This window comes from Vicugna pacos, chromosome 29 (assembly GCF_048564905.1).
Source record: "Vicugna pacos chromosome 29, VicPac4, whole genome shotgun sequence".
NCBI classification, from domain to species: Eukaryota; Metazoa; Chordata; class Mammalia; order Artiodactyla; family Camelidae; genus Vicugna; species Vicugna pacos.
This window is the reverse complement of record NC_133015.1, coordinates 5,077,510-5,103,912: the sequence shown is the minus strand read 5'-3', so window position 1 is coordinate 5,103,912 and position 26,403 is coordinate 5,077,510. Positions and strand designations below refer to the sequence as shown.

Here is a 26,403-nt window from a genome sequence, read left to right as displayed (position 1 = left end):
GTGCTCTTTTTTGTTTTTCTAAAAAAAAGTTCTCCTTTTGGTTTATTGCGATATTTGCATACAATAAAAGTCATGACGTGTAGTGTGTGGTTGATGATTTTGGTTATTGTGTGTTACCATGCGATATCTGTTACAGTCAAGACATAGACTACAGCCCCTTTTCTTTCAGATGCTCTGGGACCGCCCTACACAAAACTGGCTTAGAGTGGGACCTGTGTGTGGAAGGATTAGGAGATAATCTAGAAGGATTAGTTGGAACTGGGTGGTCAGGAGGCTTAGGAGCTACTCTCACAAGTTTGTTTTAGGACCTTAATAGGATCAGGATTAGAAATGTTATATATTTTAGAGAGATGTTTACACCTGAAATGATATGATATTTGGACTTTGTTTCAAAATAATACAGTTTGGGCAGGATGGGAGAGGGAGAGAGAGGATAGGTGAGAATGTGGATGAAACAAAATTGGCCATGTGCTTGTGGCTGCTGAAGCTGGGTGATGGTTATTTACGCTGCTCTGTCTACCTTTGTGTAGGTCTGAAAGTTTCCATAATAAAAAGTCAATAAGAAGAAATTAGGGGGAAATGGAAAAAAGAAAAAGAAAAGAAAAGGAAGAAAAGAAACAGAAAAGAGAAACACTGTTAGAGATGCAGTATGCTGTGATTAAGTGCATGGCTTCTTTGCCAGATGGCTTTTTTTTTCTTCCTTTCTTTTTTATTGAAGTATAGTCAGCTTACAATGCTGTGTTAATTTCTAGTGTACAGCATAGTTATTCAGTTGTACATATATATATTCCTTTTCGTATTCTTTTTCATTATAGGCTATTACAAGATATTGAATATAGGCCCCTATGCTATACAGTAAGACCTTGTTGTTTATCTGATTTATATACAGTAGTGTGTATCTGCTAATCTCTAACTCCTAGTTTTTCCCTTCCCACCCTCCCCTTCCCCCCTGGTAACCGTAAATTTGTCTTCTGTGTGAGTCTGTTCCAGATAGCTCATTGATGGAAACTTCCCAGCGACCCCTCAAGTTCATCTTTAAATGGGGATAGTAGTGCATTGTTGAAAGGCCTGTTTGGGGGGTTACATGAGATACGGGATGTAACCCACTTAGCATAGTACCTGGCTCACCGTGTTCCGTAAGTGAGAGCTCATTTTTATTATTTCTCAACTAATCAAAGCTGTTTCCAAAACATTAGAAAGGGTATTTCTGCTTACCGAGGTTACTACAGTAGAAATTTAAACTTTCAGTATTAGAGCCGAAGAAAACAGCACAACAGGTCGTACCTACCCCAGCCTTCACACCGAGCTGGGGAGATTCTACCCAGGAGCTGGGGAGATTCTGGGTCACCCTTAGGGGCAGAGGGACAGATTTGCTCCCTGAACGAAGCCAGGGGCTGGTATGAGACTGGCACGGGCCTGTTGAGCTTGTGCACTTTGAGGCTGGCGCAGTGGCGGAGGACAACCACAGCCAAGAGAAGGCAGTTTAAGCGGGGCCTGGCAGGTGACGGGTCCACCTAGCAGGGCTGAGTGATCGAGAGGAAGGTATGGAGACAAAAGGGGAAGGGGTTTGCTGAGACATCAGGAGAGTTCAGAGACTCCTACCAAAATGGGCAGGCTGGTCAGGGAAAGATCCTGAGCATGCTCCAGTGCTAGACCAGCGAGGCCAAGGTGGTGCAGAGGGAGGGCGCCACGATCAGCTTACAGAGGAGTCCAAGGGGTGAGGGGCTTCAGAAAGCCAAGATCTTTAGAGGAGTCAGCAGTTTGCCTGGGAGGCCAGCTGTGCTTGGGGAGGCTGGTGAGTCAGTGCTCTGATCTGGGACTCAGGGTTCCTGTACAGCCACCGGGAGTGGCCGCTCCAGACAGACCTGGATTACCATGATCTGCAGAAGGCTGGATGTCTTCCCTGTGGCTCCGGAGGTTAGATTTTATCAGCCTCTTCTACTTGACTTTGTCAGAGATTTACTTAAAGTGCCGTCTGGCTTTAGCCATCATGATCCAGTCTAATGAGACACGAGTCATGCAAGTTGTGAATATTTGTCCTTATCCTTCCCGTTTCTATACTCTTTTATGAGACACCTCAAAATATCACGTGGCTGCTTGTATATCATGCCTGAACTTATCTCCAAAGAGCGTGGTTGTAAACCATTGCTTGTTTGTCGTGAAGGACCCCCATCACCTCTGCCTCCCACCCTGGCTAGTACTGGAAGAGAAACATTAGGCTTCAGTTAAACGATGATGATGGAAACGTAAGGGACGTGTCCTAGTCTGAATTTCCTTGACTCTTCGATGAGGTGCCTAGGAAAGCTTAGGGGATGGAGGCTCTCATTCTCCACAATTTAATCATTTATGCTCACTCAAAACAGCAAAGCAAATGCCAAAAACATCCTTGATTGGCAGTATGTTTTTGGCGAATGTTTTTGAGACAGTAGAATTATTCTGGTAATTTGCCCCTGTCTTCATTTTACTACTATAGACCTGTGGCAAATCTTAAAAAAAAAATTAAATCATTAAGAAATCACTAAATAATTTATGAAACATGCTTATAATAAAACACTTTTTAGCAATTAAAAGTAGTGACGGATTTATATGCGTTGACATGCGAAGGACATATATTAAGTGAAAATATAAAGTTTCAAAAGAGTACATATTGTTGAGCTTAATTTGCAATAAAATGTGTCAGGTGGGTGCAGGGGCACATGTGCATGTGTGTTTATATGTAGAGAAGCATCTGGAAAGATACACTCCCTAATGCTAACAGTGGTTATGTTTTGTGATGTGATTACTAGTAATTTCTGTTTTCTCGATACTTTGTGTATTACATGAAATTTATAAGATAAGTAAGTAGTATTTTGTGTGTGTGATCATGAAGGGAGGCCCTTGTGATGAGAAGTAAACCTGTATCACTTAAATTGCGTTTAAATATTATCAGTTGCTGAAGGGGCCTAGGCTCTTTCCACAGTTAGTCGTTTGCAAGGCACAAATACGGTGAAGAAAAATCACTGTTTAAGGAAAACAATGCACAAAAGATGAAAATTATTCAGGATGAATACCATATGGTTCCTGTGAAAATTTGGGGTGTTATACTGGGGTGCTTGTAAGTGTTCAGTGTAATTCCAAGAGCTGGAGGACAGCTATTGAGGTAATCAAATCCTTAGCACTTCATAGATGAGGAAACTGGAGACTAGAGACAATAAAAGATCTTCCCAAGGTCACACAGCTGGCCGGAAGCAGCACCAGGACTGGGCCTCAGCGTGGGAAGCCCTGTGCACCGTCCCATTCTGCCTTTGTAGTGACATTCTCTGATTTCCAGATATGTGCTCTCTATTTATTTTTTAGATTTTGTTTTTTATTGACATGTAGTTGACTTACAGTATTAGTTTCAGGAGTACAGTAAAGCAGTTCAGGTATACATATACATACAAACATTTTTTTTCAGATTCCTTTCCTTTGTATGTTAATACAAGAAATTGAATATAGTTCCTTGTGCTATGCAGTAGGTCCTTGTTGTTTATCCATTTTATATATAGTGATGTGTATCTGTTAATCCTAAAGTCCTAATTTATCCCCCACCCACTCTTTCTCCTTTGCTAACCACAGTTTGTTTTCTATGACCATAAGTCTTTTTGGTTTGTAAATAAGGTATGTGTCACCTTTTTTTAGATTCCACATATAAGCATATGATGTTTGTCTTTCTCTGTCTGACTTACTTCACTTAATATGATAATCTCTTGGTCCATCCATGTTGCTGCAAATGGCATTTTGTCATTCTTTTTTATGGCTGAGTAATATTCCATTGTACATATACACCACATCTTCTTTTTTCAGTCTAGCTATATGCTCTTTAAGCCACATTCTGAATGTTGTTTCCTCTTACTACTTTGATCTTCAAATGAAGAATGCTTATATACTTAATTTTTGAACCCACAGGTGTTTGTATAGTGGTAAGAATTTAGCAGAAGAGTTGCTTTATGGTGTATGATCTATAACTTAGAACATCTTCATTGAAATATTTTTAGTTCATGGTAGAAGAAAGGTTATAGTTTTCTTTCTGTTTTTTTGAAATCATTCTTTTTTTTTCTTCCAGTTTTATTCAGATATAATTGACATACCGCACTGTATGCTTTTTTTTTTTTTTTTGGTGGGGGAGGTAATTAGGTTTTATTTATTTATTTTTAATGGAGGTGTTGGGGATTGAACCCAGGACCTCATGCTTGCTAGGCACGTGCTCTGCCCCGGAGCTACATCCCCACCCCCTCACCCTCAGGAATGGGGGAGTGAGGCCCATTACAGGTTTCTTAACTTTCTGTGCAGTGCAGTTCATTGACATCAGTGTGACCGTCTATGCTAAAGCCAGCTCTTCATTCTTCCTCAACAGCTGGCCACATTCCGAACCCTCATGTGCACAGGGGAGGGCGAAGCGGCAGCTTTTCTGTTGAGCAATCACCGTCCACCGCAGCCTCTGAAGGGTCGAACAGTGAGGGCCTCTTTCCACTGAAAGTTGTCACCGGTAGCCCACCGCAAACGTGTCTGCGGAGAGAAAACAAAACAAACACAAGCATCCCTACCAGCAGGTCTTTCCTAGGATGCTCATTTCCGGGTGCCGTTTCGCTATCAGCTTCAGCACACGAAGAAGATCCGATCTTTTATATCAAACTAACTGAAGTCATCTGTGTCGGATTTGCACTCTGGCATCCAATCTGTAAATGTTGTTTGATGCGTCTTAAAACCCATGAAATGTATCTGCTTCAAGCTGCGTGACAACAGGGCGCCCGCTGCAAACCCCAGGATGTATTAAACGTGTTCCCTCGCCCTGGAAACTGATCAGTCACGACTCTCAGCGACGTTTGGTGAAAAACTTAAACTCATTCCCAGGGCGATACGATTGTGATACGTTTTTCCAAACAAGTGACTCAGCTTAATATCTTGATGTCATTACAAACCATAGAAAGTAGGTATTTCCTTTTAAGATGAATTTTCATGTGGGTTGTGTTGCTGATTCTCGTGGCATGACACCTTTAATAAAAGAAACAAAATGAGAGCTATGGGGGGTGGAATGTAGTGAATTAAAGCATCACCCCACAGCTCAAGATAACTTAATACAATCCTGGTGAGGGATTCCCCAGGATATAAATGGCTATTTAAACTTTAATGATTTATGCTGTCTGTATCATTTACTCAATAATGTTAATGATAAACTGGCAGATAATTGATCAGACACAATGGCTGCCGATTTGTGGCATTAACATGGTCTGAAACTAGCAGATTGTAGGGTACCATGCAGGCAGAGCTCCCCAAGGGCATGAAGAACAGGTTGCCTAATTTTGCCCTGTGTTTTGGCAGCAGAGCAGGGAGCAGTCCTGTGAAGGTCATTGTTCTGTCAGTCGGTGGGGGAAGATGACTTGAATCGCATACATTATAATCAGTCCACAAACCCTTCAGCCCGTTTCCATGGCAACGCCCATCTGCCCTTTTACACAAGCCCCTCCGTCTCTCAAATAATCCTGTAAGTTGGCTCTTCATATCCACTTTGACCTATCATCTCTTGTATATTTCTGTTTGTTTTTGGTGAAGGAGGGTGGGGGAACCCCTTTTGCTCTTTCTGGTACAAAATAGAGTGAGACTAAGCATTAACTTAATAACCACATTTAAGACTTGAAACACATGCTACATTTCTATCACCTTCTGAGAGTTTAGCCGAGTCTCCTTAGCTTTGATGATTTGCTTCAGGTACCTCTCTTCCTTGGGTTGTAGATTTTAATAACTAGTAAATAAAAATATAAATAATAAATAATAAAAAGTATTCTGTGGTAGTCTTCTTGATAAAATAACCAATTATCTGTCCATTGTGTAATGATGATGTACGTGGCTGCATAAGATGAGGTTTGCTTCTGTGTACCCTTCACAGTGTCTAGTTGGAGGTCTTGGAGGAGACTGACATGTAGTGAATATTTAATTGTCTGAATATTTAAAAAAAACTTTATTTTGGATCTTTGGTAATTATCTTGCTGCTTGCAATCAGATGTGCTGTATAAGTTCATGTAACAAGTAAAATGCAAGTTATCTCTTGAAAGAAAAATTTTTTTAAGGGATACTCGTTAAATTTACCTGTGGAAGCAACCAGAAGTTCTAATGGTTTTAAAAATATCAGTGTTGAATGGGAAGGTATTTCTTTAGTTCGGAAAGACATGTTGTGAAATATCCTTGTCAGAGAAAGAAGTCTGTTTCTTCAGAGAGAGTGAGTTGCTATGTCTGGAGGGGTGTACAGGATGGGGATTCTAATGACCCTGTAGGAAGGTTACCACTTTGTAATTTACGGTTTCTGCTACAGTATTCCACTGGTCCTCCGCTGCACATTGGACTTTGGCAGGCTAGAGAAGTCCACACAGCACTGATTTCCTTGAAGACTGTCTGCTAAGTTACCTCTTAGAGGCGAAAGGTCTAAGTGTTACCTAAAGGTGTTATCTTTTGAAAAGATTGAAGTGTTGTAATTGCCAGTGTAGATATCTTTCCTTTCCCACGTGTATTGGATGTATATCTGTTAAGCATTCTGTATTTATAACTTAAACTGGATTCAACCCCAATAAAGATAGTGAGACAAACTTCAAACTTGTGTATGCGAGCCACAGAATGAGATTACATTGTTCACACTCTTTATTTAGAAAATAAATTCCAGGCTCTTGACTAACTACCACAAGTTGTTTTTATTTCAAATTTACTGAAGAATATTAAATCCTTTATGTTGAGGTTTCTTATACCCCTTGAAATGTAAACCCCCCTCAGAGGATAATTTTTTTAAGTCATTTACTGTTTAGTAGAACTTTTTTACATGACGAGTTTCCATGGGAATCAAGTCTGACGGAAGAATGTCAACACGCTACAAAAGAGTCAGTGGTCTGCATGTTGGGATCTCCCAGATGGACTCGAACTCCTTCACAGTTTTGCCTACACGCCTCCTTCCTGCCTATATCATAACACCTTGCACCACGATTGATGTATGGCAAATACTTATTGTCGGGGAATAAAATGCACTCTTTCTTGAGTTGAATTAATTGGAGATTTCTCTGATGTGGCTATGAACTCATTTTCCTAGAGAGGAATAATAACCAGCAGAGATGCCCCCAGCTCCTGTCATGGGCTGAGAGGCGTCTTCCTGCCCGACATGTCCTCATCACGTCCTTGCTTTACCACTGCCACCAGAATAAGTCATCCGGTGGGAGAAAGTGGGTACATTAAATGTTGCTCTTTCAGATGAATGGGTTTTCATTACAAGCACCTCTGTGTGGGGAGGAGGCCGGTTAGTCTTAGCTCTTCTTCTCACAGGGTGAGTTGCAGAACTCTGCGTTTGTGTCTCAAGGAGAGTAGATGAACCAGAGCTCAGCCCCACGTTCCTTACAGAAGGTATGACCTAGAAAGAAATGTTACACAGAGTATCTGTATGTTGACAGGGACTTCTGGAAATAACTACCCTTAGAAAGGTCATTCTAGATCTGTGGATGGCGTCCTGGAGGGTGGTGGAGGTACAGGGAACCTCTCTGAGGGCCCCAGACCCAAATTCATAATTAAATGTTATTGGCATTAAAAAACTATGGCACATATAAAATAAACAACATCTTTCTTCTGTAGAGGACAGGGAACTATATTCAATATCTTGTAGTAACCTATAATGAAAAAGAATATGAAAAGGAATATATGTATGTATATGTAAGATTGAAACTTTATGCTGTACACCAGAAATTGACACACTGTAACTGACTATCCTTCAGTTAAAAAAATAAAACACCCCACAGTATCAGTCAGATTTTACTAGGAAAATAGAAACCACCCAGTATTTAAAACAGAGGGTATTAAATGCTTGGAATTGATTATACAGGCCATGGAAGATGTTGAAAAACCAAACAGGACAGTGAGGCAACCAAGAGGTTAGCAAGAGCAGGATGCTCTCACTCCCTTAGAAAGAGGAAATGTTCCTGGAGCCCAGGAGTCATGGCCACTCAGCTGAGATGGAAACTAATGTCATTCTGACCAGCAGAATGTGGTTATTTTTTGGAGACACACAGATGTGACCTGAGTCCCTGCTTGAGGCAGAGAGAGGAGAAGCACTCTGGCTTCTTCCTTTGTTCCACCTGCCAAACTCCCGTTGGTGCCCACTGGTGCCCACTGGAATCTAGCTGGAAGTCAGATAACATGGAACCAGGAGAGGTCATCCCCTCTGTTACACAGAGCACTTCAGCTGAAAGGTCCAGGAATGGATCTGGGAAAAAAATGGACTTAAAAGCCATCCAAGGCTCCAAGGGCTGGGAAACTCCATCTTACAGATCAAGCAAATGCCTATGATGCTGGGCTGGAATTCCCCACAGATGGAAGACCATGGCTAAATTTTTTTCCTACTCTGGAAACTTAATTGGATCACAGTTTATCAAACATCTTATAAGCGCTCAGTGTTGTGCTAAGTCCTGGAGATATAATGGTGATTAAGATGCAATTCCTTCTCTTAGCTCAAAATCGAAGACAAGTGCAGAAACAAACTGCATGATAAAAAGTGTAATGTATTTTAATTTTAGGGATCTGAAGAGTGCTCAGGGAACATGGAGAAGTTGGAGAGATTAATTCTGGAAAATTAACAAAGGCGTAAAGATTTGCAAGTGTGATGTATTCGGAAGCTGGGTTCTCTGGTTCTCCATATAGTTTGGTATCTGGTGCTTGGGTACGGAGATGTGTCAGTGAGGGCTCTTTTAAGAACAGTGGAAATTTCAATACAAAATGGCTAAAGTAAATAATGGAATTTATTGATTCACATAATTGAAAAGTCCAGGGGTACAGCTTGCTTTCATCATGGTGAAACCAGGAGCTAAATCAGGCTTCAGTCTCCCCTCTTTTGGGCTGCCTCCACCTTTGTGGGCTCCATCAAGAATCAGACTCTCCTTTCATATTGGACGAATGAAAGCCTGCATCTATAGACCTAAACATCTGTAAGTCATACCACTGGCAAAAGGAGAGCTGCTTTCTCCAGAGACTTAAAACATTTTTCTACCTTGAATTCTCATTTGCCCAGAGTGAGTCACATACCCATCCCGAATCAAGTCATCGTGGCCTGGGGATTTCTATCTGGCTCAGGAGGAGTCAGCCCCTTTCCAAATTGCACAAAGAGTCGGGGGAGGGGGGCTGCAGTAAAGAACAGCTGAGGCCGAGTACCCGAAGAAGGAAAAAAAAGATTCTGGGTGGCAAAACCAAAACAGGAAAATGTCTACTCTGGAATAGAAAAATGGCTGAAGTAAAGCCTGAAAAGAATAAAACTCAGGAGATAATTCAGTTCTTCTAAATAACCAATATCCACCTGCAGAGGATCAAGCATCTCAAGTTAAATTCAAGGCCAGCATTTCAATAAGGACACAAGATTGAAAAAAAACTTTTTCTAATGCTTTGATGAAGTGACAGATTGATGCTCTTCCACAGTGATGAGGAAGAGCAGGGATTGTCACAGGGAGGGAACCAGAGGGAACTGGGGAACCAGAATTTGCAGCAGGACAGAGCTACTTGTTGACCCGATAGTGGGTCTTACATGGAGCGCTCACGTGTAGACCCTGGATGCTGACCACGGTGCTCTGTCTCCTGCTGGGCTGTCTCACGTTCCCAGGAGGCAGAGATGTCTCTGTTAGGTCTTGCCCTCTTCTCTCCTAGCCTCCTTGGTCCTGCCTAGCAACCAGTGTGGACTGATCATGCCTACTATTCACGGTGTCTTACCTTCACAGGTGACTGAAGAAGCATTTGTTGAAAGAATTAATGACTGAACACATGAATCAATCATTAAGTGCTCTGTTTTCATGTAAAATTAGCACATCTTGAAATCTGTTCTTCTTCAATAAAATAACAAGTGCCCATGAGGTACTGATCTAAAAATCCAAGCAATTTGTTCCCCAAGGAGATGGTAGTTTCTCAATTGTGAAATTAAACCCAAGATCAATGAACGAAGTCGCATTGAGACCAGGGTGGTCTCCAGACAAGGATTGCAACTTCCTGTGAGAGCCAAGGTCCTCGTACCTCGTCCCTGAGTAAAACCCTCTACTGCCATCTTCTGGACAACCAGGGAATTTCACAGCCCATGCTGCCAGCCAGTGGTTCTCAAAGTCAGATCTGAAGACCCTGGAGGGGCGGAGGGTTCCTGAGACACTCTCAAGAGGTTGGTGAAGTCAAAATTATTTTATAATAGTCCCAGGATGCTATTTTCCTTTTCCAATATTTGACATTTGCCACCCTGGTGCAAAAGCGATGCTGTTTAAAATTGCTGGTTTCTTAGCACAAATCAAGGCTTTGACCGTAAAAGGTACTGATAGTCATTTTTTTCCCCACCACCATGAAATCATAGTTTTAAAATTCCAGCTTCTCTTAAGAATTTCCTTGCCCTTAAGTAAAAAGTTATTAATTTTATTCATATTATTAAAAAGTTAATCTGAGATTAATTATTAATCTCAACTCCTGAGGACACGTTCTTTTAATATTTGGTGTAACATAATGGAAGTCTGCGTAAAGACCTTCTGATGCCTATCAAAGTACGATGGTTTTCTTTAGGGAAAGGACTTATGTGCTGATTTGAGTTGCAAACTGAATTAGCCACTTCTTCAAATGGAGCATCATTTTGACTTGAAAGAGCAACTGACAAACTACAGCTGTTCAGACTTGGGTAACTGGCCAGTACATTCTCGGAAACGAATAAAGCGAGCTTGTCACTTCAGCAGAAACAGGGAAAAGTATTTCTTGGCAATGACAAAATTAGAACTTTCAAGGGCAAATTAAATTTTGGGAAAACTGGCATCTGCCCCTGTGAACGTGCCAGCTTCTCAGTGCTTACAGATGTTTCTGATGAGACCAGTAGTAATTTTTTAAAATGTGATCTTTTTGATATAATGTAGTGAATTGTGTCAACATTCTGAACATGTGGGTAACTCAGTGAACCAGTATTTTCTAACCAGACAGCACATGATGTTACAAAGTCTCGCACAGATAAATTCTATTCAAAGTGCAAGATAGACCAATGGATTCTAATGGAACAGGTATGAAAAGTTTATTCGTATGGTTTATTTATGCACAGATTTTAAGAAACTACCACTCATTAAGTTTTGGTGTAGTACTGAAGAAGAATAATTTTCACAGTTTCTGAAAAGACTGTTAATATCCTCCTTCATTTTCTAACTACGTATGTGTGTGAGGCATTATCTCCAAAATACGGATAATTCTGGCAGAAGGACTTGGTCTGTTGGCTAATATTTTCTCAACATTGGATCATATTTGGATAAATTCTACTCATATGTACTTCTGTGGTTTTCATTTTTCTATTCTTTTGTGACAAGTCAACCTTTTCCCTAGCTGACACGTCACTTTTTTGGGACATGTCAACACATATACTCACATAAGAGTTTCAAATCTGAAGGCCACTCTACCCTTCAAGGAGAGTTTTCAAATGTCTGCTCTGAGTCATCACAGGTGGATGATAAAGCCCAACCCTTAGAACTATTTAGGCGAGATGTAACCTTTTACACTTATTTTTCTTATTCTCAAGTTTTCTTATTCTGAAGTCTCAGTAAAGCTCCCGAGGACTGACAATGATATCGTTTAAACCTACGTATTGAATGGATTAAAAAAAAACAAAAAGTGAAGCAGCACACCGAAAAGAATTCAGTATAGCCTGTTTCTTCATTTCATCATGTTTTCTTTTTATAGTCATTTTCTTCGAGGGAAACGCCTTTTGATACAGGTGGATGCAGTGTTTTCTCAGCCAGCTGAGGTGAGAAACAGAAGGATAACTTCAGGGACGTAGATGGAGCCACTGACTTGGTAACTACCAGTCAGGCTAATCTCTATTCTGTGACTAAGGAGAGACTTTGCAGGTATAAAGACTTTTAAAGACAATTTTCAGGGTTGCTGTATAATAAAAATCTTGGGGGTTCATGAAACTCTGGCAGCTTTGATCCCATGGAGCAGCTCCCCAAATCATTGACTTTACCCTGCCCTCATCTCCTGGCATAGGGACGACACTGTGTTGGTTTGCCAGCTGTCGCTCGGACACCCTGAGACCAAGCAGTGAAACAATCCCTAAACCCACATCTTTGCTCCTTCAATTTGCTTCCTTGTGTTTTTCCCTTTAGAAATGGGAGCTTGGATGAGCACAAGCTTGAAGTGCTCCTTCCTTAAACACTGGGAGTTTCTGTGATGCCGGGGAGCTCCCCAGAAGCACGCTTTTGGCCTAGTTTGTTCACTTATCACAAGAGTTTGAAATATGAGCCCCAATTATTCTTTTACGTAAAGGATTCTGTTTAGAAAAAGGAAAGCCAAATCTGACTTTCCAGATTTCCAAACAATACTAAAGAAGAGAAACAACAGAGAGCCCTACTTATTTCCTCATTATGAGGATGCGTTTCATTCCTATCCAAGCAAAAAGTCCCTGCCGTGTTTCATGGAAACATCTTGTTAAAAATTACTATGATCGACAAGGTTATGCGGGCATGTTCCATGTTAGTATTTTTAATAAAAGAAATCTCTCAGCTGGATCTATGAATGGCTAATGTTCAACAACAGTTAATTCTTGAATTAGTTCCTGTAAGTGATGACTGTTTATTGTAGATGTGTCCATTCATCCCCAGGTCAGAGAGTGTCTCTCAAATGAGTTGGTAAAATTTAATCACATTCCATTGTTCTGGGATAGGTTCATACAGGTAAGCTTACCTGTGAATGTTCTGGGACTAAGACATAAATCAAGCCAAAAACTGTCTGTGCCCCTTCTCCCCCACCTCCTTTAATCCCCTTTATTCTTGGCCCACAATCAGAGAAATACTATATATCTCATTATGAATTTAATTACTTACTACTAGACGTGGCCACACATGCATATATACACACGCACATATACACACCTACCCATATACACACGTGTCTGTATCTCTTCACTTTTCTGCCTGGTTCCTCCGTCCTCTGCAGCTGCTTCTTTCTCGTCTCATCTTCTCTCTGGGATATGTCCTTCTAGCCCGATGACTTTCAACCACATTTAGGTACACCAACGAGACCCATATTTCTATCTCCTGCCCCAGCCTTTCCCCTGAACTTCTGGCTCATACAGCCGACTGCCCGTACGACAGCTCCATGGGATTTCTGATGGCCGTCTCACAGCTAACGTGTCCAGACAGATACGACCCGCGTTCATTCTTCACCCACCCCTTCTCCCAGGAGTCAGCGACCCTCAGCCAATGGCACAGTTAGCCGATGGTGAGACCCTTAAATTAGGAGACCCAACCAAGTGTGGGTCCCTGCCTGATGGCTGGAAAGAATTCACAGCTGAGGCAGAGGGATACAGTGAAACTGCTTTTACTTCTCAAAAGGGGAAGAGGAAGGGAAGTGCCAGAGCAGGGAGAAGGAAAGAGTCGCACTCGCGAGGACGACGTGTTCGAGCGGGAAGCCATCGGCATGGAAGGGTGGTGGAGACAGCTCTGGCCCAGCGCGGGCCACGTGGGCTCTTACGGGAGGCTTCTGCCATCCGGATGCCCCCTTCCGGGTGCGATGGAGCCCGTCAGTCCTTGGGTGGACTTTTCTGGTTGTTGTCATGGCAACGGTCAACTGTCCTGGTGCTGGTGGGTGTGTCACTTGGCACGCTAGGACAGTACAATGAGCGCATAATGCGGCTCAAGGTCCACGGGAAGTCAGCTCCTCTGCCCTCTTGGACTCCGTGGGTTCTAGCCAGTCCTTGTTTCTTCTCTGCTGCTGCCTCCTGAGACTTAGACAAGAGCGATTGGCTTCTAGTTGAGGGAGGGGCGGGAATATGATCCTGGGGGCAGCAGCCTTGGTAACAGCACCACCATCTCCTCCAGACTCACAGGCAGCTCTCCCTCCTCTCTTCCCCTCAAACCACGTCAGTCTGTCAGCGAGTCCTACAGACAGAGTCCTGCTCTTAAACTACAGCTCCCAACTGGCTTCCCTGCTCTGCTTTTTCCTCTTACCATCTCCTCCACGCAGCGGCCAGAGCGAACCTTTTAAAAGTAGGGCAAAGTGTTGCATTCCACTGAGCTCCACACTTGGGTGACTTTCTCTCCCTCAGAATAAAAACCAAAGTCCTTACAACAGCTGGCGGGGCTCTGCAGATCTGTGTGCCGGCTGTCTGTCTGTCTGTACTCACTGTCTACTACGGTCTCACCCACTGAGCCCCACACTCCTAGCTGTTCCTCCTTTATATCTGATATTTTCTTTGCCTAGAAAGCCCTTCCCTGGATCTTCACAGGAATCCCTCCCTTATTTATTCAAATGTCACCTCTTCAAAGTGACTTTCCCTGACCACGCTCCCCGAAGTTACTCCTTACTTCCTCCTTACTCTGCTTGACTATTTTTGTTAATAGCACTTAACATTACATAACATTGTTTATTTCTAAAGTCATCCATCCACTTCTCCTACTAGAATGTTAACCTTCTTAAGAACAGGGGTTCGTTTTGTCAACCAGAGTTCCTAGCATCTAAATAGTCCTTGGCACACAATAGACATCAATACATACTTATTTCAGGAACAAATGGATATTTTTTCATGCATATTTCATGCATAGTTGGTCAAGGAGCACAACGTTGCAACTAGAAGATGAAGACGCTCTGGAGCTCGAAGGCACAGCATAGTGACAGTCAGCAACCCTGTGCTGTAGACGTCAAAGCTGCGGGGAGACTAGACCTCAAACGCTCTCACCACAAAAAAGAAATGATAGTTATGGGACGTGAGAGAGGTGTGAGCTAATGCAATATGTAGATGTATCAAATCAACACAAGGTGCTCCTTAAAATTACACAGTGTTACACGTCAGTTGTATCTCGGTCAGAAATAAATAAAATAACACAGAGACTCACAATCTTAAATTTTCTGGAGTAGTTTTGTGCTGCTGTAGAAGACTGGGTGTAGATTTGTCACTCTGTGTCAGCCTTGGTGTCCTGTAGAGTGTGCAGTGTTCCTTAAAAAAAAAAAAAACTTGTAAAAGATATTGCAGACTTCACGACGTGAGTTAGTGCAACAGTGCATATACACAGATTTTCACAAACAATAGTGCTGCAGTATCTGAAAGGCTTCTGCGAATTTTCAAGTGATGTACAAAGGTCTAAATCTTACTGTCGAGTAGCTGATTCACACGGAAACCCTCCCTCACAATTTCATGGATGCCGTATTTCCAAACTCAGGTGGTCCCTTGGCCCCAGACGTGGAATCTTCCAGAACAACACTGCTGGTGTAAGAGGGACGATGCACAGGAGAGAATAGGGAGGAGAAAGATGCTCTCTCAGTGAATGGTCAGTGTTGGAAAGGGAGGATATGCAGTCCCAGAAAAAGAGCATTTTAACAGGAATTACAAAAAAGCTTTAAGAGGAAAAATTTTATGTGAGCATAATCTCCCTAAAGGCTGAAAAAGGAGGAAGGCATAGGACCGCAGGGACGCATTCCTTTCGTTCACCCCCAGGTGGCGCTGTCGGAGAAGGAAAGCTGATTCGCTCTCCTGGGAGGGGCGGGCGCGGAGGCTGCGCAGCAAGAGCGTGAAACACAGATCTCCGCTTTACTTCCATCTCCTGGTGCTGGATTCCTGTGCCCTTTACTTTTCAGTGTGAGACAGAGGGTCTCATTGCGTCCATGAGTAAGTCAAGTCAGCTCACACCTGGTGCCCTGTGATTCCTTCTCGTTTGTTCTTGCCTCCTTTGCCCCCTTGTCCCGCAGGTGCATCTCCCGGCTACCGGTCCCTCGGGGCGCATCCCTGCCACCTGCTCTGGGAATCCCTTAATCCTCCAGGCACCGTACAGGTTCCTCTGGGCTGTGTCTCCGCCCCTGCCGGGGAGAGAAGGCCGAGGAAGTACTCGTTACCTGTAAACACGCGATGTTCCTACCCTCTGGGTCCACCTCTACCAGCACAAAATCAGGGCAGGCCGCCTCAGGTGGAAGCAAGTCTGCATGTAGATTTCCTGGAGTCCACGCTGCTCCAACGCTGCGTGGCTCTTCACTTGTGCTTCTATGAACGTGTCATCTTTCCCTCTGTTTCCTACAAGAGGCAGAGTCCCATCTGTGAGTGTTGTTCTTCTATGCAGAAGGGATGGGCTAGACCAGGGGTCTTCAAGCACTGCTCAGCATCTGTAAGCAGACAGAAGAGACTTAGTAAAAGCTTTCTCAGCAGACGCTTACTTACAAAGGTATCTGTGTTTTCCACCACGTTGTCCTTCTCCTTGGCAGCGCCTCGCTCCTGTGAAGATTCCTGGGGGGCTTAGGAAGCAGCTGCTAGTCTTTCTAGAACCCTCATTCTCTGTTGGGTCAAGACCGCATTCCAGCCTTCAGGCCTCAGAGATGCCATTGGAGGCAGTCTAACCGCTTCCCTTTGCCTCAGTCTGGCTTTCTTCCCTTAGGTCTCCTGTGTGTCCATCTACTCTACGCACACTTCCTCTCCTCCGAAGCCATTCTTGCAATCAGGGGAATTTACCAAAAAAGTTCACAGAAAAGTTGGGGGAGCATGACTAGGATTTTTTTTAGCCATAACATTCTAGAGAAGTCAGGTTATTGCTTTCTCGTATAAGAGAATAGCAATTTTTTCTTTATCTTTTCTCAAAAAGATTGGCAGCAACATGGATGGACCTAGAGATTCTCATACTAAGTGAAATAAGTCAGTCAGAGAAAGATAAACAGCATATGACATCCTTTATATGCGGAATCTAAAAAAAAGGACCCAAATGAACTTATTTATAAAACAGAAACAGACTCAGACATAGAAAACAAACTTATGGTTACAGGGGCTGGGGGCGGGGAAAGGTGGGAGGGAGGGATAAATTAGGAGTTTGGGATTGGCAGATACAAACTACTATGTACAGAATAGATAAACCACAAAGTGCCACTGTATAACACAGGGAACTATATTCAATGGCTTGTAGTAACCTGCAAGGAAAAAGTATATATGTATATATGTATGTATAATGGAAACACTGTGCTGTCCACCAGCAGCTTTACAATATTGTACATAATACAATAATACAATATTGTAAATCAAATATACCTCAATTTTAAAAATGGGGGTAAAAAAGAAGAAATAAAGGCTTTTGAGAAGCCTTCAGGGTTTCTGGCCCTACCTTCCCACACTGGAGCAGCCGAGGCCAATCTGAACACTTCACTCTGCACATTTTTTGATGGAGGTTGATCACCAAGGAGCCCTGATTCTAGTCAGAAGGAAGGAGGGCAAAGCGCAGTGGCTTGTGGGCAAGTTTCTTAGCTGCGCCAGGTCTCTCTTTGCTAATCCGCACAAAGAGGAGGGGAAGAGTACTGGTATCGTAAGCTGGCGGGGCGTCTCAGACCAGCAGCAGCACGGAAAGGAACGGCCACAGGGCCTGGTGCACTCAGATCTCACTGTTGGAGTGAACACCATCTGTCAGCAAGGGGGCGTGCCTTCAGATTCCTCTTAGATGTGGGCACTAGAGGTCACTGCCGACGTTCGGTACTTCTCAAATGAAAGAAAAGTTCTAAAGGGAAAAAGGGGTGGGGGGTGGGGAGACTGCTTTCTTAAGAACATGGGCTCAGAAGCATTCCTTTAATTATATTAAAAGTCAGTCAGCCTTATAAAGTCATTAGACTGTAGTCAGCCTCTTTGAACATCAAGGATGCCAGTGTGGTTTGCTGATTAACTGACTGAAATTGATACAAAAGTAAATGCTGACGCTCTATTTGAGATGCTGCTGCTCCTGGTGGAAGGCTTAAGACAAGGGAATCGACTTCAGAAGTCAGAGGCGTGGATGAGAAGGTGGGGAGGGGATGTTAGCCAACAGCAGAATAACAGAAGAAAGAAAAACAGGAGGACATAAAGCATTCTACTGACCTGAGTTTATATGACAGGAGACATCATATAAATACGGATCTCTCCCTTCCCATTAAATATTTAGTCCATGTACTTAAGTACTGAAGCCTTATTTTAATACCTTCTCTGATCTATATGTGCACAGAACATCCCATTAAGGAAAATATTCTAAAGCAAAAATTCCCGAATTCAGTATACACACAAGAAGAATTGGTGTTTCAAGTTATTGTACTGATTATGTTCATTGCGTTAGAGGTTTGAGGGGGAAATACTATTTTAATCAAGTATTAAAAGGAGTTGGGTGGAGATCTAAAAGTTTCCTAAACACTGTTTCCTGGGATCCCTCTACAGTGAGGGAGACTCTCAGCTCAGGGGTGGCCCTTCATAGCCAGCGTGGGTAGGCATTTACTGGATAAATCTGATTTTTTTTCTTTTTCTATTACAATTTATCTCAAAAATTTTACCACCGAGTGTAAGGGAATGACGATGTTACCAAGGACAGCTAAAATCTGTTGAGGCTCTGCTCCAAGCTCTGTACACAGATCCACTCAGTTGAGGCTCATGGTGACCCCAGACACAGGAACTATCATTACTGCCATTTTACAGATGGGAATGCTGAGGGAGGTCGGGTTAATTACCTAAAGCGTTAGGACTAGTTAGCGACTTTGATAAAATGCATTTCCATTAAGTAGAGGTGTATGTTTCTACAGCAGCCTTGTAATTTAGACCAATGATGTTCATCTATCTACCATCATTTCAGTCTTCTTAATTATGCAAACTTTATACAGGTGTATGCATCTATATCTGTATCTATATCTATATCTATATCTATATCTATATCTATATCTATATCTATATCTATCAGTTAGCTAGACAAATAGGATAGGCGCACCGGGCAGATAGGTGGAGGAGAAGGAGGATGGTCCGGAAGATGGCAGTGTGCCCGCCTTCAGCATGAAGGGTCTTTGCTTCCTCTAAATGAGTGCCAGCAAGAATTCAGTTAGAACCCGAGGGCTGAAACTGTGCAATAGTGACAAGGACCTAACCAGACATGACCCAACGCTCATTGTAATATAATTAGCATTGTGGTTTAGGCTCCCTCCACGGGTTTTTCTGTGTGCATCATGGGTAACGACATGTGCAGAAGAGGACAGGCATAACTAAGCCCTCCAGGGGCAAGAGCTGTCAATCAATCAAGAGCTTACCTCTAAGTGAGGGTGTAAGAGAAGGGGGCAAACAGAGACCATTGCCATCCACTCTGGGATCAGCCTGCCTCCTGCTCTTGGAGGTGTAATTTCCCTTTGCTAATAACATATTTAAATCTTTTGCTACATAACACTTTCATCTCCTGTCTGAATTCTTGTCCTTTGGGCAAGACAAGAACTGAGGCTTTATCCCTTCTGCTTTTGGGGTAACATATGTATAGCGTGCCTGTGTTCCACTCTCCTCATTTATCATCACTTTATGACATTGTCTCAGAAGCATTTTGTGTATGTGGCCATTCCCTTATTTTTAGTGACCACAGAAATGGTGCAGCAGTGGTTTTTCCATCATGCTCCACGGTGCCTCTGAATTTCTCAGAGGGGGTTTGGGACCCTGTGCAGAGTGCAGCGTAGGTGGGGACACACACAGGAAGGCCACGGGACCGACCCATAACCCCTGCTTCAGCTGGAGCTGTTGCTCTTTAAAAACAAAATATTTTATATCAGTTTTCACATTTAGCTTATGTATAGTTTCAACGAAGAGAGGTTCCTGCAGCCAAAGTTTAAATTAATTTATAATCATATAATTATTTATAATTCCCCTATTGTTGGACATTTAGGTTAGTTCCATTTTTATGGTTATAAATAATATTGCTCAGAGCATCTTTGCTCACACATCATCTTTTTCCTTTTAATTGTTTCCTTATTTTAAATTTCCAGGAGTTGATTTAGGCTGAAGGGCAGGGACAGTTGTAAGCATTCTGGGCAGTGTTGCCAAGCTGCCCTTTCTAGGCAATTTACAATTTATGCTGCCCACGGCAATGTGGGCACACAAGCAATTCATCCACAACCCAACAGCAAAAATCAAACACCACCCCAAACAGTACAAAAATCAGCAACATGAATTAATGTATTTAAATCAACTTAATTTAAAAGGCAGGCCATGACTCACCTTGGAGGCACGTGGAGGTGCCTCCAAGCAATGGAGGTTGACCGCAGCTGAGCTGGATGGGCGGCACAGAATTTCGGCTCACTGATGCTGTAGCAGGTGGCCAGAAACTTGTTGGGAAAACGGTGTTACCTGAACAGGGAGCCTGTGGAAGGAGGAGACTGCCAGAAGGCTTTTACAAAGGATTATTCAGGGACCATAGAAAAGGAAGAGACCCTGGTCCCCTGGAATAGTGAGGGGCCATCTTAGAGGGACCCCGACTTGGGGAACTGGACTTTCCCAGAATACATCTTGCCTCTGAAACTTAGACAGGGCAGAATTTAATTGTTGCAGCGCATGCAGAATGCTTAGGAAAATGTTAATGCATTTAACAGCATGTGGATAATGGCTTTAAAATATCATTTTTCAAAGACAAGGGAAAAAAAAAGAAAAAATCACTCATATTCTCACTTCCACATCAATAACGCTCTGACCATTTTGCCTTTTAGGGATTAGAAAAATGGATCTCTACTATATGTAAAATAGACAGCAATGTCCTGCTGTGTATAGCACAGGGAACTATGTCCAATGCCTTGTAATGAATAGCCAATAATGAAAAAGAATATATATAAAGAAATGAATCACTATGCTATACACTAGAAGTTAACACATCATAAATCAACTATACTCCAATAAATAAATAAATAAATGGTTAAAAAGAAAAGAATCTTCAGTGCATCTTACTTTTATAAAGTTTAAGTAATTTGTTTTACTTTTTAGAAATTGGAACATTGAAGGAGCCAGATGAGTTGGGTGTGACTCCGTACTTGTAAATCCCAGATTTGCAGTAAGTTATGATGTATTTTATAATATGCAGGATAAAGGCTGTTGTTTTTTCTTTTTTTAATCCAAAAGCACTAGTTTACTTTCCTCAGTCAAACGTATAAACCCTCCAGCTGGCACTTCTGCCTGCTAGCTCAGCAGAGGCGATGGGGAGGAAAGATTGTATGATTTCCTCACCTCCACATGACATCATCTGTGGCCCGGTGGTGGCAAATGGCTGAAGAATGTCACACGGTGACCCATGGTGCTAATCTCTCTTCTCATAAAGCAGTGACGTTCAGTCTATGGTGTCACACAGATGCCGGCATTAAGGAAGGAGCAAACAAGGAAAGAATATGTCTTTTTAAAATTAAATATAGGTGGGAGGAGGTGCCAGGATTTTAACTGACAAAAGTCGTATGTTTGCCTTTTTGCACAGGAAATTCGTTTTAAGTTTGGCTCTGTGGAACGCAACAGGGATTGGGCAATGGGGACACTGAATACCCGTTCTTCACACGTTCATACAGATCTGTGAACCTGGAAATCGTGTGTGTAACACGAGGGTCTCCGGCAGCAGGAACTCTTGCTCACACCCACTGGCCCAGTTCACATCTGTATTGTCATCACCTCCCACTCTCTGGCCTCCAGTCTGAATGTCTCACCCCTGCACTGATCATCTCTACGACGCGGGGCTGGTGTGGCCCCCCCTCCGGCTCCGCACCTTTGATCAGGGTTGCACCGCCAGCCAAGCTGGGCAGAGTTGCAATGTTCAGGAGCCTCTGCATTCAGGAGCTCGCTCTCTCTGGCTCCAACCCCCTTTTCCAGCCTGACTTCCAGCCACTCCCTGGCAGCCCCCCCCAAACCCCATGCCTAAGCGTCTGGTCTCTGCAGACAGCCTCGCCAGGCACTAAGCAAGCCCTGGTCTCGCCGAGCTTTCTTCTTGCTCATGCGTTTTCCTTTCCACTTAAATTCCCTTTCTCTATTCCTCTGTCCTTTAAGGACCAGCACATACGTAGCCTCCTCTCTGAATCCTTCTACTATCTCTCTCTGCTGGGCAGAGCTACGGGCTTTTCCAGCTCTGTTCTGATGTATTTAGTTTCAGCAGCCCACCTGGTCATACAGTTCTGTGTCTTCGCTTCTCCCACTCTGGGCAGACGGCAGCTCCTCCGGGGCAGGGGTATGTCTGTTTCATGTTTTTATCCCCAGAACTAACACAGTGTCAGACATGTAGTAAGTGTTTGTATATATATATATATTTCAAAGAGAGGTAGATTTTATTTTACTTTATTTTGGGGGGAGGGAAGGTAATTGGGTTTATTTACTTATTCATTATTTTTTTAATGGAGGTGCTGGGGATTGAACCCAGGACCTTGTGCATGCTAGGCATGCCCTCTGCCACTGAGCTATACCCTCCCCGCTGTAAGTGCTTGTGTATATTTGAACCAACTCATTTATTTATAAATAGGTTATAGTTACTAGTGAACCAATGAAAAGTAACGTGGTTATATACCAATATTTGCTATTTTTTATTCACCCATTCTTTCCTGAGTCCCTGCTATGTGCCAGGCATTGTGATGGGCACTGGTTTTCAAAGATGAAGAAGACACGGCTCCTGCTTTGAAAGGGGTCCCATAGCCTTGTGAGGGAGATAGATGGGTGAGCATGGAGTACATTCATTTCTTTATTTTGTAAAATAGAAAAAGGTTCTTAAATTTGGATTTATTTCCCCTGCATGAATTTCAAGTGAGTAGTGGCATATTAAGAGTTGAAGTAGCAGACTTTTATAAGCTATATTTAATTTCTGATCTGCACCACTCAGAAAAGATGTGTTTAAGAGATTCCTCTTTCCTTTACCAGCAAGGGTGCAGTCCTGGCTGTTTCTGCTGGTTGTGCTGGGAATTTAGAATCTTCCTTTTCTACCACAGGCAGCCATCCCCATAGTTGGTTGTACTGCCAGGGAGAGGAGCAGAGGTGCTAGAAATACAGAGGGTGGGTTGGGGGGTGGGGCGGGGAGAGAGAGAGAGAGAGATTGCATCCTTCACTGCCAGAGCCCTGCTGAGACTTTTTACTGTTCCAGGAATCCATAACACTAGCAGCAAGGCAATGATATCGCCACAAACACCCTTAACCTTCTTCTGGTAAAGTGAGAAGACAAAACAGAGTTTAACAAGATAACCAGAAGATAGTCTTGCATCAGTCTTCAATATAAACTATGTCATTGGCTTGGAGTGAGGGTTTGCTGGAGCCTTCATCTACTTTGGCCAAGTGACACAAGGAGTCCCAGTTATTAATGAACCATAACATATAAAAGGACAACCTGAGATAGTCAACTGGCATTTGGTAAAGCTCAGAGGTTATTATGAAAGGACTTGTGACCCACTGATTCCTCTCCTGGGTAAATAATCTGAAAAAAAACAAAAACACTGATTCAAAAGATACACTCCCCCACCACAGTGTTCATAGCAGCATTATTTACAATAGCTAAGATGTAGCAGCAACCTAAGTGTCCACCAGCAGATGAAAGGATAAAGAGGATGTGGTATATATACACACACACACACACACATGCGCACGTGCACACACACACAATGGAATACTACTCAGTCATAAAAAGGAACAAATTTTTCTCATTTACAGCAACATGCATGGACTTGGAGGGAATTAAGCAAAGTGAAATAAGTCAGACTGAGAAAGACAAATACTATATGATACCACTTATATGTGGAATCTAAAAAATTCAACAAACTAGTGGATATAACAAAAAAAAAAAGGCAGATACTCACAGGTGTAGAGAACACATAGTGGTTCCCAGTGGGGAGAGAGGAAGATGGACAATATAGGGGAGTGGGGTGGGAGGTACAAACTATTGGGTGTTAGACAGGCTCAAGGGTGGATTGCACAACACGGAGAATACAGCCAAAATTTTAATAACTGTGAATGGAAAGCAACCTTTAAAAATTGTATAAATTGAAAAAAATTTTTTTAAATTTAAAAAAGGGACTTGTGCAGAGGCAATAATCATTCAACCACTCTCCGAGGAGGAGGATCCAGATGCATAGACTCTTCAGACTAGAAAGGACATTAGGAAGAAAGGCAGTCCAGCCTTTGCCTCTGAGAAGGAGGACATTCAGTCATTCAGAAAAACCAAGAGAAACAGAATGAACTCAATAAACCAGATCCTATTTTGGAAGCCAAATGTTTTCCCAGCAAATGACTCAGTTAACACCTGCAAAGAACTCTAAAGACATTTTGCAGTTTTACATGTACTATTGGTTTCCTTTGTTCATCTCTTGAGAGTAAGCTTTTTTTAATTTTGAAAGATAATACAATGTTGGGTTTATTGCATTAGGATGTGATACAATACAATGCTGTAAGGTGCACGCTCTTGAGGAGACTATATAAACAGATGTCACCCCCAGTAGGAGGAAGTGAGCCACTCATCTCCTTCAGGGTGTGGGGGTGAGTATTGGCTCTGCGTGTGCAAATGCAAAACTACAGACACAAGGTTCCTGGAGCATCAAGAGTCTATTAAGATAAGACACAATAAGCTCTTCATTGTATAATAAATAATATTTATTACTTACCAGTTGTCCTCTGGTATTATTTTCAACTATTTTAATGTATTGTTTCTCTTTGCTCCCTTGTCAGCTTTCCCAAAGTTTAACTCAGCTTCCAGAAAGGTCTGATGCCTTTTGCTACTATTTTCCAAAAAAGAGGAGCAGGCACATTGGAGACTTAGTCTGTCAGTCTCTGATGTTGGAGCCTGCAAAAGTTGACCTGCACAATGACATTACAGGTAAGTTTCGGCTTGGTAATGAAAGACTGTGACTTACACCAGGGCTTCTGTGGACGAGGTACTGGGTCTGAGATCGGAGCACTCTATGGGATGGATGTAGGGAGAAGCGTGGTCAGAGTGGGCATCGCGTGGAGGTGTATATCTTCATTATTATCAAGTGTCCCTGAAAGATTCTTCCACCCTAATGCTCAGAAGCTATGGATACGATACCTCACATGGCAGCAAGGACTTTACAAATGTGAATAAAGGAACAGACATTGAGATGGGAAGTTGTCCCAGATTATCTAGGCGGGTCCAAGCCAATCACACACACTTTTAAAAGCAGAGAACCATTTCTGACTGTAGTTGGAAAGCCGTGACTAAAGAAGGAAGGTCAGAAAGATGCTGGTTTATTTCACTTGTGCTTTGTATTTATTAATTAGAAAAACATTTTTGTAACTTCTTCCCCAGCTTTAGTGAAGTATGACTGACAAATAAAAATTATATACATTTAAGTTGTACATGATTTTATAAGGTGTATAATAGGATGATTTAATATATGTATACATTGTGAAATGACTACCACACTCAAGTTAATTAACATATCCATCACCTTTTTTTTTGGTGGTGAAAACACTAAAAATTTAGTCTCTTAGCAAATTTCAAGTATATAACACATTTCAAGTATATTAACTAGATTAATTATTATTAACCAGGCTGGACATTAGATCCCCAGAACTTATTAATCTTATAACAAAAATCTTACACTTTTTGCCCTACATTTGCCCGTTTCCCCAGTCCCTCAGCTCCTGGAAACCACCAATTTACTCTCAGCTTCTGTGAGTTTGACTTTTTAGGATTCTCTGTATAGGTGAGATTATACAGCATTTGTCTTTCCGTGTTTGAGCATAAGAAAATTAATATCCTTAAAAAGAATGTCCTCCAGATTCATACACATTGTCACAAATAGTAGAATTTCCTTCTTTTTATAGTTGAATAATATCCACCATTATCCTGGCTCATATGAGTAACACTGCAATGGATGTGAGAGTGCAGGTATCTCTTTGAGATACTGATTTCATTTCCTTTGAATATATACTTAGAAGTGGGATTGCTGGATCATGCGATAGTTCTGTTTTTAATTTTTTGAGAAATCCCTAAATCATTCTGCATGGTGGCTGTACCAAATTACACTCCCCCCAGAAGTGCACAAGGATTCCCCTTTCTCTGTACCATCGCCAGTACTTGTTTTCTATTATCTTTTTGACAATAGCCATCCTAACAAGTGTGAGGTGGTATCTCGCAGTTTTGATTGTAGTTCCCTGATGATTATCGCCGTTTCGTATACCTGTTGGCCATTGTACGTCTGACATATTATTGACCCCTTTACAAAATATTTCATTTGCTTTCACAACTAGCCTGATTTGTATTATTCCTATTTAACAGAAGAAAAGCTGCAGGTAAGAAGCTGAGAGAAACTGCAGATAAGATGTTAAATGGTCCATCCACAAAGCCGGGGAAGAAGGACTCAAAGCCCATCACAATACCAGGCAGACTCTCCCTCATCCTCAAAACAGAAGGTTTTGCACAATAAGACTGAATCATTCTCTTTCCTAGTCTTTCTCCATATCCTTGAATATTGACACATGATAAAGATTTCCTTTAAAAGTTGTGTTTCATTTTCTACAGATGATGCAAAAATGAATAGACATTATTTTCCCCAAACTGTCTTTGAACATAACTTAAAAATTAAAATACTGGCTTTATCTCAGCTTTAGGTTAGCTGATTTTTGCTTAGCTTCACTGACAGCAGTTTTCACCCTTTTCACAGCAGGAAGCCCACCTCTGA

At 42.3% G+C, this 26,403-nt stretch overlaps 1 protein-coding gene across 3 annotated transcripts in view; it reads left to right on the top strand.

The window, feature by feature from the left end:
* Nucleotides 1-6,688, top strand: part of CA13 (carbonic anhydrase 13) — a 41,890-nt gene extending 35,202 nt beyond the window's left edge. For all 3 annotated transcript variants that reach the window (XM_072951744.1, XM_072951743.1, XM_006202426.4), the window contains one exon: nucleotides 4,376-6,688. In XM_072951744.1, the coding sequence (XP_072807845.1) occupies nucleotides 4,376-4,495 (120 nt within the window). In that variant the 3' untranslated portion in view covers nucleotides 4,496-6,688. The remainder of the gene's footprint in view (nucleotides 1-4,375) is intronic.
* The last annotated feature ends 19,715 nt before the right edge of the window (nucleotides 6,689-26,403 follow it).